We start from the raw sequence: 14,671 nt of genomic DNA on the forward strand, positions 1-14,671 counted from the left end.
GTGTTAAAAAATAATATTTACGAATTCTTTAACACGTTCACTGTCCAGTTTCTTAGCGGTGTATCCAAAAGCATGGTGCTATGACCCGCATACGAGTCATGGACAGTGAACGCGTTAACATTTGAAGTACTTCTAGAGAATGAACAGACGTTGAATACATCCCTCCATTTCACTCTGCAACGTGAATTTAACAGAGAAAAGAACAATTTCCTAGTATCTCCCTAGGTAACGTATTAACACAAATTTTGTGTAGTTTAGAATTGTCTAAAATCAAAATTTTCGTCTCTTAAACAATATTTATCAGTTCTTTAACGTTTGAAATCCGTGGAGTAAACATTGAATTTCTCTTTCAACAAGAAGTTATATGAAATAATATTTACGAATTCTTCAACGCGTTCACTGTCCAGTTTCTTAGCGGTGTATTCAAAAGCATGGTGCTATGACCCGCATACGGATCATGGACAGTGAACGCGTTAACATTTGAAGTATTTCTAAAGAATGAACAGACGTTAAATACATCCCTCCATTTCACTCTGCAACGTGAATTTAACAGAGAAAACAACAATTTCCTAGTATCTCCCTCGGTAACGTATTAACACAAATTTTGTGTAGTTTGGAATTGTCTAAAATCAAAATTTTCGTCTCTTAAACAATATTTACGACTTCTTTAACGTTTGAAATCCGTGGAGCAAACAAACATTGAATTTCTCTTTCAACAAGAAGTGTTAAAAAATAATATTTACGAATTCTTTAACACGTTCACTGTCCAGTCTCTTAGCGGCGTATCCGAAAGCATGGTGCTATGACCCGCATACGGGTCACGGACAGTGAATACGTTAGAATAAAGAGATGTTAAATAGTTCCCTCTGCAACGTGAATTTAATAGAGAAAAGAACAATTTCCTAGCACCTAGATCCCTATTACAAACACGCAGAGATCCCTGACGTTGATTCGAGTCACTCATCTCCGTTAAAAGGACGAATCCGTCAGGTTCTGGAGCCGGCACTCTGATTGTCTGGGAAGGTTGACTCTGTTTTACAACTCCTCCTCCTCCCCCACCACCACTCGACGACGTTAGCGCGTTAACGTAGACCCTCTTTGCGTATACGTCGAGAACCTAATTTACCTAGGGGCACAGTCTCCCCGGTAAAGGTTTCCCCCCCACGTCTGTCTGCGCCTGCCACCGTCGCTAATCTCTCCGTACTCCGCCATTGACGTCAAAGCTAATGGTCCCGGGTGCTAGGCACACAAGCCTCGCCACCGAATTCTCGACCCATCGAACCGTAGCATACCGGGGGCAACCGGTAAAACGTGTCGCCTCTGTCTCCGCGTCGAGGACATCAAACCTTGGCGGCCGCGTATCGCTCGGCATATGGGCAAACATCTGCGGCCGCACTGCAACGGATAGTTTGATGTTCGATAAACCAATTAAACGGGGATCGAGAGACTCCTGGGCATCCCCAGGCTGCCTGCGGGCGGTGTCTTTCAAAGACACACGCCGACACATGGTCACCCGTCGACTTGCGTCAGCGTTGGCTCGAAGTGTGCGGTGATCTCTCAATCAGCTTGAGAGGTCTCATCTAATTTTTTTTCTGTCTTTTTGATGGAAACAATACGCTGTTTAGATTTCTGTGACTTAGTCCCACTGATACGGTTCGAAAGGATCTGTTTTCGAACTTGATCGATGTTTATGGAGACTTAGTGTGTGTTTGTGCAGATGTGTGTGGCGATTTCTCAATCAGCTTGAGAGGCTTCAGGTTTCTTTTCTTTTGGCAAATTATTTAAGATTCAAACACGGTGATGGAAGTAACACGCTGTTTATGTTTTTGTGACTTCGTTCCACTGGTACACTTTAACCAGTTAACTGTTTCTGACGAGCATATTCGTTGCGAAGAAAAGTGTAAAATTTTGTGTTATGACGGGTATATTCGTAGTGAGTAACAAGTAGTGATAATTTGCTGTTTAAATTGTAATTTTAATGAAAACTAAAATATATTCGTAAACTTCAAGATGCTTGAAATATTTCTAGGCCCGTCGAAATGAAAGGAACAAATAAAAGTTTACGAGCTCTTCAACACGTTCACTGTCCAGTTTCTTAGCGACGTATCCAAAAGCATGGTGATATGACCCATATATGGGTCATGGGCAGTGAACGCGTTAACATTTGAAATATTTCTAGAGAATAAACAGACGTTGAAATAGATCCCTCCATTTCACTCTGCAACGTGAATTTAACAGAGAAAGGAACAATTTCCTAGTATCCCCCTCAGTAACGTATTAAGACATATTCTGTGTAGTTTAGAATTGTCTAAAATCAAAATTTTTGTCTCTCAAACAATATTTACTAGTTCTCTAACGTTTGAAATTCGTGGAGTAAACAAACATTGAATTTTTCTTTCAACAAGAATTCTTTAACACGTTCACTGTCCAGTTTCTTAGCAACGTATCCAAAAGCATGGTGCTATGACCCGCATACGGGTCATGGACAGTGAACGCGTTAACATTTGAAATGTTTCTATAAACTAAACAGACGTTGCATCCTCTATTTCACTCTATTTCACTCTGCAACGTGAATTTAACAAAGAAAAATCAATTTCCTAGTACCAGCCTAGATAACATTCGCAAGCCAGCGAACTTTATTGAGGGACCACTATATTAACATAAATTTCAAGTTGTGTACGTGACTTCAAAAAATAAAAAAATATTCCCTTTTCCAAACAAATGTATAAATACCTATAATTTAAATTTTATTCATAAATGAAACTCAAATCACTGGAGTGCAATGAAAACGCGATGTTTCTTTCAACAAGAAGTGTTAAAAAATAATATTTACGAATTCTTTAACGCGTTCACTGTCCAGTTTCTTAGCGGCGTATCCAAAAGCATGGTGATATGACCCATATATGGGTCATGGGCAGTGAACCGGTTAACATTTGAAATGTTTCTATAAAATAAACAGACGTTGAAATACATCCCTCCATTTCACTCTGCAACGTGAATTTAACAGAGAAAGGAACAATTTCCTAGTATCCCCCTCAGTAACGTATTAAGACAAATTTTCTGTAGTTTAGAATTGTCTAAAATCAAAATTTTTGTCTCTCAAACAATATTTACTAGTGCTCTAACGTTTGAAATTCGTGGAGTAAACAAACATTGAATTTTTCTTTCAACAAGAATTCTTAATCACGTTCACTGTCCAGTTTCTTAGCAACGTATCCAAAAGCATGGTGCTATGACTCGTATACGGGTCATGGACAGTGAGCCTGTTAACACTTGAAATGTTTCTATAGAATAAACAGACGTTGAATAGTTCCCTCCATTTCCCTTTACAACGTGAAGTTAACAGAGAAAAGTACAATTTCTTAGTATCTCCCTCGGTAACATATTAAGACAAATTTTCTGTAGTTTAGAATTATCTAAAATCAAAATTTTTGTCTCTCAAACAATATTTACTAGTTCTTTAACGTTTGAAATCCGTGGAGTAAACAAACATTGAATTTTTCTTTCAACAAGAATTCTTAAACACGTTCACTGTCCAGTTTCTTAGCGGCGTATCCAAAAGCATGGTGATATGACCCGCATACGGGTCATGGACAGTGAGCCTGTTAACATTTTAAATGTTTCTATAAAATAAACAGACGTTGAAATAGTTCCCTCCATTTCACTTTACAACGTGAAGTTAACAGGGAAAAGTACAATTTCTTAGTATCTCCCTCGGTAACGTATTAAGACAAATTTTGTGTAGTTTAGAATTGTCTAAAATCAAAATTTTTGTCTCTTAAACAATATTTACCAATTCTTTAACGTTTGAAATCTGTGGAGTAAACAAACATTGAATTTTTCTTTCAACAAGAATTCTTTAACACGTTCACTGTCCAGTTTCTTAGCAACGTATCCAAAAATATGGTGATATGACCCATATATGGGTCATGGACAGTGAACGCGTTAACATTTGAAATATTTCTAGAGAATGAACAGACGTTGAATAGTTCCTACCATTTTACTTTACAACGTGAAGTTAACAAAGAAAAAAACAATTTCCTATTAACTCCCTCGTCAACGTTCGCGAGCTGTGAATACTAACGAGGGATCATTGTATCAAGACAAATTTTGTGTAGTCTACAATTGCCTAAAATCGAAATTTTTGTCTCTCAAACAATATTTACGAGTTCTCTAACGTTTGAAATCCGAAACCCGTCGAATCGACGCGTTAACCTAGTGTTAACGTAAACAAATGCACTTAACTTTTCTACGTGCGCTTCCAGGAGCGGAAAAACGTCGAGGCGGGGGGAGCGGACAGAAACCGGCTTTCCGCGGCGCGTAAAGGGAAACGAGTCGGAAACGAAAATAAAGTCGGACTCGACAGGTGAATCGGCGATGTTAAAGCGCGGCTGTGCCCGACAAAGTCGCCGGAAAAACGCTGCCAGCGAAAGAGTAGAGGAATAATTTAAATACCGTTCCCGTGGCTCCATTAATGGGTAATTTGCGCGACAGCGGAGTTTCGCAAAGCGCGGAGCGTCGGTGCACGCCGCGACCCATTTGCGGCCCGAGTGGGTTTCGCGAACGCTGCTGGAAACCCCTGACCCGTGTCCTCGGGGCTCTCAGCGGTCGTCCAGATTCCTTTTCGCGACTAAATATTACGGTGTCCCAGAAACTATTACGTATTTCAAACTCTTTTGCTTTCTGGGTATTTTGAATCGTCCTCGAAATGAAACAGGGCCCAATTTAGCTTTAGAACGTTACTTCATTTGACAGATAAAAACGTACAGGGTGTTCGTATTTGGGAAAAATTTTAATGGCAGATTCTAGGGACCAAAATGAGACGAAAATCAAGAATAACAATTTGTTGATTGAGGCTTCGTTAAAGAGTTATGGACGTTTGAAGTTGTGCTTGTGAGACGCTGGCGCACGCAGGTTGCCTATCTACAGGCACAAATGCTAATAACTTTTTAACGAAGCCTCAATCAACGAATTGGTATTCTTGATTTTCGTCTTATTTTGGGCTCTAGAACCTCCCATTAAAATTTTTCCCAGGTATAAACACCCTGTATACGCATGAAATTTTAGGGGAGTGAATCAATATATGGTTAGACATTGTATTCTCGGTAAAGAATTTTTTTCTCGAAAGTGCATAGGAATTTAAGGGTATATGTAACCATCAAAAATGATTCTAATTGACACCCACAACCAAAAATAATTTTTTCGAAATGATTCGAAATTTTTTAATTTCATCGAAAAATTTTTTCTCTTAATCGAATTTTTTTCTCGAAACTGCGTAGGAATTCGAGGATATATGTAACCACCAAAAATCATTCTAATTGACCTCCTCAACCAAAAATAATTTTTTCGAAATGATTCGAAATTTTTTAATTTCATCGAAAAATTTGTCCCCCTATTCGAATTTTTTTCTCGAAACTGCGTAGGATTTCGAGGGTATGTGTAACCACAAAAAGTGATTCTAATTGAGACCCTCAACTAAAAATAATTTTTTCGAAATGATTCGAAATTTTTTAATTTCATCGAAAAATTTATCCACCTATTCGAATTTTTTTCTCGAAACTGCGTAGGATTTCGAGGGTATATGTAATCACCAACAATGATTCTAATTGACCTCCTCAACCAAAAATAATTTTTTCGAAATGATTCGAAATTTTTTAATTTCGTCGAAAAATTTGTCCACCTATTCGAATTTTTTTCTCGAAACTGCGTAGGATTTTGGGGGTATGTGTAACCACCAAAAATGATTTTAATTGACACCCTCAACTAAAAATAATTTTTTCGAAATGATTCGAAATTTTTCAATTTCGTCGAAAAATTTAGACACCTGCTGGTCGACAATTTCTACTTTAAATGGACCAAAATGGCGTCACAAATTCCCAGATTCTCAAAGAACGTTGTCTCATGCTCTTATTAAAAATTTATATTACTCGTTTGGCATAAAAAGGAAATAGGTACGTCTATTTATTAAATTTTAATTTGTATAAATTTCTACACAGTCAGAATTATTGATATTTATAGTAGAAAGCCTTATAATTTAATTCATATTTGGCTGCTGGTGAAATGAAATAGTTAAACAATAAATAGAAAAACTAAATTATAATGTTACTAAGCTCTAAGCACTGATTTATAAAGTCCACTAAAATTTCAACAGAATAATAAATAAAAATGTTAATTTTATCTTATTTTAAGTTTCAACTGTTTTCAACCGCCAGTTGATATACATTCTTCTTCCAAGGATTCCAAAGTTGCTGAAGAAAGGTGCAAAAACGAAGCGATATTCTACAGAGAAATGCTCCGTTCGGATAATTCAAGTTCTGCCTCAAAACTCGGTCAAAATCGCGACTATGGGTTCGCTGAGTCAGCCCTGCGAGCGATCGAACGAAATTTCTATTTTTGCAACCTTTTCGTTCGAACTCCCGAACCATGAAACGAATCAATTAATATACCAGAGGGATGATTGTTCTCTTGGAATTCTTAACGAGATTTTCTGAAGCGCGATCATGTTTCCAATAGAAACTGTACAGACATTAATTTTTTAATTGCTATCTTGCATCCCTCGTCAAACGAATATATTAATTTCTGGGAAATTTCTGTTTCTATCGAAACATGAAAATATACCTTGCGTTTCAAAAAAGGAAGTCTATCATTATTATTATTATTGTTATTGTTATTATTATTGTGCTTGTTGTTGTTCTTATTGTTCTTGTTGGTGTTGTTGTTGGTGTTGTTCTTGTTGTGGTTCTTGTCGTTGCTCTTTTTGATGGTGGTGTTGTTATTGGTGTTGTTGTTGGTGTTGTTCTTGCTGTCGTTGGCGGTGGTGTTGTTTTTGCTGTTGTTGGTGGTGTTGTTCTTGCTGTTGTTGCTCTTGTTACTGGTGGTGTTGTTCTTAGTATTGTTGTTGGTGTTGTTGTTGGTGTTGTTGTTGGTGTTGTTCTTGCTGTTGTTGCCCTTGTTGTTTGTGATATTGTTCTTGGTGTTGTTGTTGTTGTTGGTGTTCTTGATGTTGTTCTTGATGTTGTTCTTGCTGTTGTTCTTGCTGTTGTTGCTCTTGTTGTTGGTGGTACTGTTCTTAGTATTGTTGTTGGTGTTGTTGTTGGTGTTGTTCTTGCTGTTGTTGTTCTTGTTGTTGTTGCTCTTTTTGTTGGTGTTGTTCTTGATGTTGTTGGTGTTGTTTCTGCGGTTGTTGTTGGTGGTTTTGTTGTTCTTCTTGTTATTGGCGGTGTTGTTGTTCTTTTTGTTATTGGTGGTGTTGTTGTTCTTCTTATTGTTAGTGGTGTTGTTCTTGCTGTTGTCGTTGTTATTACTGTTGTTGTTGTTGCTGTTGTCAGTGTTGTTGTTGTTGCTCTTCTGGTTGATGATGTTGTTATTGTTGTTGTTGCTGTTGCTGTTATTGATTTTGTCGTTGTTGCTGTTGTTATCCATCTATTAACGGTATTAAACCCTTTAGTACAAACACATAATATATAAGAAACTACAACTGCAGATTTTACACAATCAAACATTATCACTCATTGAATGTAACAAAAATAAATTATTTTACAACACGTTGCAAAAATAACTTTAGACTTTCCAGTGATTGTTCAATTAAATCTGTTTTAGCGTGTACAAAATTTCTGTCCAATAATCGTTACACCACTCTATTATTGCAACATCGACTTTGGATTTGCATAATTCGTAAAAACCATATTATTTTGGAATTCGTAACGATGACAGAAGATCCTATATGTCAGGTTGAAATTATGGTATGTCGGAGGTATGTTGTGAATAAATTAAGGTTGTGAAATGCGCAATATTTTCTGGGACACGATAGTAGATCGCGTGCATTCGTGATGCGTCGACTGGCTTTTTATTTCGCCCTCGTTTCATCGAAATCGAACGCGGTCCCGTATCAGAAGGGTTAAACCAATTACCTGGAAGCTCGATTACCAGTCTAGGAAGGGTCGATCGATAATCCCAGTGTACGCGGCCGGAGGCCACCCTTTGTCACTTAAAGCTCGGAATGAGGATTATAGGCTTTAACCCTTTTCCTGTCATGTGCGTCAAAACTACCCTGTCATCTTTCATGTGCCATTTCTGACGCGAAAACTTAGCCAAAACGCATTGCACTCATCATATTTACAAATATATTTTACAGTACTTAAAATCAACGTACAATATTCACGATTTTAAGCCTTTTAATTTATAATAATACCCCACAAAATCAACAATCACAACGCGGTATTAAATTCAAAAATAAAAATAAAAATAAAATATGAAGCTAAAAAATAAATTTAATAAACACAAATTTCATTTTGCCTTCTGAATTTCAGTGCCAAAATTTTCAACGTTTTGCAAAATACTTGTAATCTTTTTTTTTTAATTTTCAAATTCTAGCATTATAGGATTATTGCAAAATAATCGTAAAGATCTAACTTACAGTATTTATTAAGTCTATGCAAAAGTTTTAGTCCTCTTTTTTCAATTTTCAAAATTTTAATTTTTTCATTTGCAAAAGTTTTAGTCTTTTTTTTTTCATTTTTTAATTTTAGTTATACTTAGTACACGTATTACAAATTAATTTTCAATTTCAATCTTTTTCTTTAATTTTCAAAAGATAAATTTTTAATTTGCAAAAGTTTTAGCCTCTTTTTGTAATTTTCAAAATTTTACTTATACATACACCACATATTGCAACGTAATTTTCACTTTCAAATTCTTGTTTTAATTTTCAAATTTTAATTTTTCAATTTGCAAACGTTTTAGTCTTTTTTTTCATTTTTTAATTTTACTTATATTTACTACATGTATTATAAATTAATTTTCAATTTCAATCTTTTTTTTTAATTTTCAAAATTGTAATATTTTCATTTGCAAAAGTTTTAGTCTCCTTTTTTTTTATTTTTCAATTTTACTTATACATACTATACATATTGAAACGTAATTTTCAATTTCAAATTCTTGTTTTAATTTTCGAATTTTAATTTTTCAATTTGCAAAAATTTTAGTCTCCTTTTTTTAATTTTTTAATTTTACTTACACTTACTACACGTATTACAAATTAATTTTCAATTTCAATCTTTTGTCCTAATTTTCAAAAGTTATGTTTTTAATTTGCAAAAGTTTTAGCCTTTTTTTTTGAATTTTCAAAATTTTAATTGTTTAATTTGCAAAAGTTTTAGTCTTTTTTTTTAATTTTTCAATTTTACTTATATTTACTACACAAATTGCAACTTAATTTTCAATTTCAATCTTTTTTTCTAATTTTCAAAAGTTAAATTTTCAATTTGCAAAAGTTTTAGCCTTTTTTCTTAAATTTTTCAATTTTACTTATATTTACTATACGTATTACAAATTAATTTTCAATTTCAATCTTTTTCTTTAATTTTCAAAAGATAAGTTTTTAATTTGCAAAAGTTTTAGCCTCTTTTTGTAATTTTCAAAATTTTACTTATACATACTCCACATATTGCAACTTAATTTTCAATTTCAAATTCTTGTTTTAATTTTCAAATTTTAATTTTTCAATTTGCAAACGTTTTAGTCTTTTTTTTTCATTTTTTAATTTTACTTATATTTACTACACGTATTACAAATTAATTTTCAATTTCAATCTTTTTTTTTAATTTTCAAAATTTTCATTTTTTCATTTGCAAAAGTTTTAGTCTCCTTTTTTTTTATTTTTCAATTTTACTTATACATACTATACATATTGAAACGTAATTTTCAATTTCAAATTCTTGTTTTAATTTTCGAATTTTAATTTTTCAATTTGCAAAAATTTTAGTCTTCTTTTTTTAATTTTTCAATTTTACTTATATTTACTACACATATTGCAACTTAATTTTCAATTTCAATCTTTTTTTCTAATTTTCAAAAGTTAAATTTTTAATTTGCAAAAGTTTTAGCCTTTTTTTTTGAATTTTCATTTTTCAATTTGCAAACGTTTTAGTCTTTTTTTTTTCATTTTTTAATTTTACTTATATTTACTACATGTATTACAAATTAATTTTCAATTTCAATCTTTTGTTCTAATTTTCAAAAGTTAAGTTTTTAATTTGCAAAAGTTTTAGTCTTTTTTTTTTAATTTTTCAATTTTACTTATATTTACTACACATATTGCAACTTAATTTTCAATTTCAATCTTTTTTTCTAATTTTCAAAAGTTAAATTTTTAATTTGCAAAAGTTTTAGCCTTTTCTTTAAATTTTCAAAATTTTAATTTTTTAATTTGCAAAAGTTTTAGTCTCTTTTACTTTTAATTTTTTAATTTTATGTATTCTACATGTATTGCAAATTAATTTTCAATTACAAATTTTAATTTTTTAATTTGAAAAAGTCTTAGTTCCTTTTTTTTTAATTTATCAATTTTGCTTAGACATACTACACGTATTGCAAATTAATTTTCAATTTTTTGTTATCGTTCTGTGTACAGTTTTCATTGTTATTTTACGAATTTATCCTTAAAAATCGATCACGAAGTTTTGAAAAAGACCGTTTTGATCTAGCAGTGAACATGTTAAAAAAAATAGTTTCGTGTATCGTTAGATGTCATAAATTATTAAGCCAGTAGGGTAAACATTACTAGATCCTCCGGGCAAGATACTGTTCGTATTTTACGGGAAAGGCGGCCATTGAGCTAATTAATTCGAGTGCGTTCATCTGAGGAGCTCGCGAAGCCACTTCAACGCGTTGCCATAAATTTTCATATTCCACAATTTGCTGGCTGCTCGCCTCTAACGTATCCGCTACGAAATTACCGAAGAAACTTAGATTAGCGATACCTGCCTTAAACAACGCCCACGCTGCTCGACGTATAAACCTGTCGGGAGCGGATCTAATTAACTTTATGAAAAGAAAAAAGAAAATTAACGATGTAAACGTTGTTTCTTAAAATTTCAGTTTAAATACTTTCTTCGTTAAACGAATTTGGCACGCGTTGCAGGTCTTTTTTAAAATTGATTGAATGGGAAAATAGTTGAATATATGTAGGAAGAAAAAAGTTAAATTTTACAAAGAAGAATTTAGAGAAGAGGCCTTTTTTTAAATTGATCGACGAATGGGAAAATTGTTGAATATGTGTTGATGAAAAATGTCAAATTTTATAATGAAGAATGGATGGGGCAGGCCTTCTTTAAAGTTCATTGAATAATGGGAGAATAGTTGAATGTTTGTTGAGGAAACAAGTAAAAAAATAGATTGAAGGATTTAAATAACAGGCCATTTAAAAATTGATTGTATAATGGGAAAATATTTGAATATGCGTTGAGAAAAAAAGTAAAATCTTACAATGAAGAATTGATGGAGCAGGGCTTTTTTTAAAATTGATCGAACAATGGGAAAATAGTTGAATATATGTTGAGGAAAAAAGTTAAATCTTATAAAGAAGAATTTAAAGAAGAGGTCTTTCTTTAAAATTGATCGAACAATGGGAAAATAGTTGAATATATGTTGAGGAAAAAATTCAAAACTGACAATGAAGAATTTATGAAATTGGTCTTTTTTAAAATTGATCGAACAATGGGAAAATAGTTGAATATATGTCGAAGAAAAAAGTCAAAACCTAGATTGAAGAATTTATAAAACAGGTGTATTTTTAAAATTGATCGAACAATGGGAAAATAGTTGAATATCTGTTGAAGAAAAAAGTCAAATCTTAGATTGAAGCATTTATAAAACAGGTGTATTTTTAAAATTGATCGAACAATGGGAAAATAGTTGAATGTCTGTTGAGGTAAAAAGTCAAATCTCAGATTAAAGAATTTATGAAACAGATCTTTTTTTAAAATTGATCGTACATTGGGAAAATAGTTGAATATGTGTTGAGGGAAAAAGTCAAATCTTAAATTGAAGAATTTGTGGAACAGGCCTTTTTTAAAATTGATCGATCAATGGGAAAATAGTTGAATATGTGTTGAGAAAAAAAGTCAAATCTTAGATTGAAGAATTTATAAAACAGGTGTATTTTTAAAATTGATCGTACATTGTGAAAATAGTTGAATATGTGTTGAGGGAAAAAGTCAAATCTTAGATTGAAGAATTTGTGGAACAGGCCTTTTTAAAAATTGATCGAATAATGAGAAAATAGTTGAATAGTTGAAATTGTTGAATATGTGTTGATGAAAAATGTCAAATTTTATAATGAAGATTTGATGGAGCAGGGCTTTTTTTAAAATTGATCGAACAATGGGAAAATAGTTGAATATATGTTGAAGAAAAAAGTCAAAACCTAGATTGAAGAATTTATAAAACAGGCATTTTTAAAAATTGTTTGAACAATGGGAAAATAGTTGAAAATGTATGAAAGAAAAAAGTCACATCTGACAATGTGGAACTGATGGAGCAGGCCTTTTTTAAAATTGATCGACGAATGGGAAAATTGTTGAATATGTGTTGATGAAAAATGTCAAATTTTATAATGGAGAATTGATGGGGCAGACCTTTTTTAAAATTCATCGATCAATTGGAAAATAGTTGAATATATGTTGAAGAAAAAAGTCAAAACCTAGATTGAAGAATTTATAAAACAGGCATTTTTAAAAATTGTTTGAACAATGGGAAAATAGTTGAAAATGTGTGAAAGAAAAAAGTCAAATCTGACAATGAAGAATTGATGGAGTAGACCTTTTTTAAAATTGATCGAAGAATGGGAAAATTGTTGAATATGTGTTGATGAAAAATGTCAAATTTTATAATGAAGAATTGATGGAGCAGACTTTTTTTAAAATTGATCGATCAATGGGAAAATTGTTGAATATATGTTGAAGAAAAAAGTCAATACCTAGATTGAAGAATTTATAAAACACTCCTTTTTTAAAATTGATCAAACAATGGAAAAATAGTTGAAAATGCGTGAAAGAAAAAAGTCAAATCTGACAATGAAGAATTGATGGTGTAGACCTTTTTTAAAATTGATCGAAGAATGGGAAAATTGTTGAATATGTGTTGATGAAAAATGTCAAATTTTATAATGAAGAATTGGTGGAGCAGACCTTTTTTAAAATTCATCGATCAATGAGAAAATAGTTGAATATCTGTTGAAGAAAAAAGTCAAATCTTAGATTGAAGAATTTATAAAACATGTGTATTTTTAAAATTGATCGAACAATGGGAAAATAGTTGAATATCTGTTGAAGAAAAAAGTCAAATCTCAGATTAAAGAATTTATGAAATTGGTCTTTTTATAAAATTGATCGTACATTGGGAAAATAGTTGAATATGTGTTGAGGAAAAAAGTCAAATCTTAGATTGAAGAATTTGTGGAACAGGCCTTTTTAAAAATCGATCGAATAATGGGAAAATAGTTGAATAGTTGAAATTGTTAAATATGTGTTGATGAAGAATGTCAAATAGTTGAATATATGTTGAAGAAAAAAGTCAAATCTTAGATTGAAGAATTTATAAAACAGGCTTTTTTTAAAATTGATCAAACAATAGAAAAATAGTTAAATATATGTGAAAGAAGAAAGTCAAATCTGACAATGAAAAATTGATGGAACGTAAAGTTAATTAGGATTTTTGAAAGGCTTGGATGCTTATTTGAAATTTCCTAGTAATTTCGCGTTCACTGAGCTTTCAAATATTTATTCTCCGGTTCCCAGTGGACGAGCGACACTCTGCAGATTTACGGAACATTGGAGAGGATCGTGGAAGAGAAAGATAAAGGGAATAATGTGCGTCGCGTATCAGAATCCTTTTCAGGTGTTGCGATTTTGACGAAGCAAAGGGTAGCTTTAGGAATATTTTACGACAGTGCTAATCGCCAGAAAGTAAAAGAATACTACGGTGAACATTTTTGACTCTGCAATTTGGAAGGCAGAATGAAAATTCAATTTTTTTAATTACGTATTTTAAATTTTTTGATTGTTCATTTTGGGGGATATTATTGTAAATAAAAAGGGTTAAAATCGTGGATATTATAAGTTGATTTTATTAGTTTCCTTTTTTCAAGCATCGAATTATAATTATTTTCAAAAAATAGAATTTCATGATCATTTTTTTTAAACTTCATGATCGATTTTTAAGGATAAATTCCTAAAATAACAATGGAAACTGTACACAGAACGATATCAAAAAGTCATACGAATTGAAAATTAATTTGCAATACGTCTAGTATGTATAAGCAAAATTAAAAAATTAAAAAAAAAGAGACTAAAACATTTGCAAATAAGAAATTAAAATTTTGGAACGATTCTGGCGTATTAAAAAAAATTATCAACAACCCTAGCTTGCTTAAAAGAAAAAAGCATTCAGAAATTAAGTGGAATAAATTTTTTACAATTTGTATTAAAAATTACAAATTTTGAAGTTTGGTAATTCCAGTGTTAAGAACTTTATTTTTTCTCGCCATTGAAAAGCACATATCTATAATTTCAAATACTCAATAAAAAAATATTAGTGTCCAAATGTCTAAAAAATAAAAAAGTGTAACGAATTTATCGTATTAAAAAAATTATCAACAACACCAGCTTGCTTAAAAAAAATCAAAGCATTCAGAAATCCAGTGGATTAAATTTTTCACAATTTTTATTAAAAAATCACGAATTTTTATCACTTCGGTAATTCGAGTATTAAGAATATTTCTTCTTGCAGTTGAAAAGCACAAATTTCAAATACTAAATTTATCGTATTAAAAAAATTATCAAAACTCCAGCTTGCTTCAAAAAAAAAAAAAACCCAGAGGGTTGTCATTTAA

At 31.9% G+C, this 14,671-nt stretch overlaps 2 protein-coding genes across 5 annotated transcripts in view; both read right to left on the bottom strand.

The window, feature by feature from the left end:
* The window catches only part of Cmpy (crimpy), a 553,068-nt gene that overhangs the window by 31,351 nt on the left and 507,046 nt on the right, over nt 1-14,671 (bottom strand). The window lies entirely within an intron of this gene.
* On the bottom strand, nt 6,287-7,512 carry LOC143348938 (uncharacterized). Its single transcript, XM_076779707.1, has one exon. It carries the CDS (start codon nt 7,420-7,422, stop codon nt 6,499-6,501), a length of 924 nt encoding a protein of 307 aa, XP_076635822.1. The 5' UTR covers nt 7,423-7,512; the 3' UTR covers nt 6,287-6,498.

Source organism: Colletes latitarsis, chromosome 12 (genome assembly GCF_051014445.1).
Source record: "Colletes latitarsis isolate SP2378_abdomen chromosome 12, iyColLati1, whole genome shotgun sequence".
NCBI classification, from domain to species: Eukaryota; Metazoa; Arthropoda; class Insecta; order Hymenoptera; family Colletidae; genus Colletes; species Colletes latitarsis.

Coding starts and splice junctions, on each gene's coding strand:
- LOC143348938 (XM_076779707.1), bottom strand. CDS start 7,422: ATGGATAACAACAGCAACAACGACAAAATCAATAACAGCAACAGCAAC.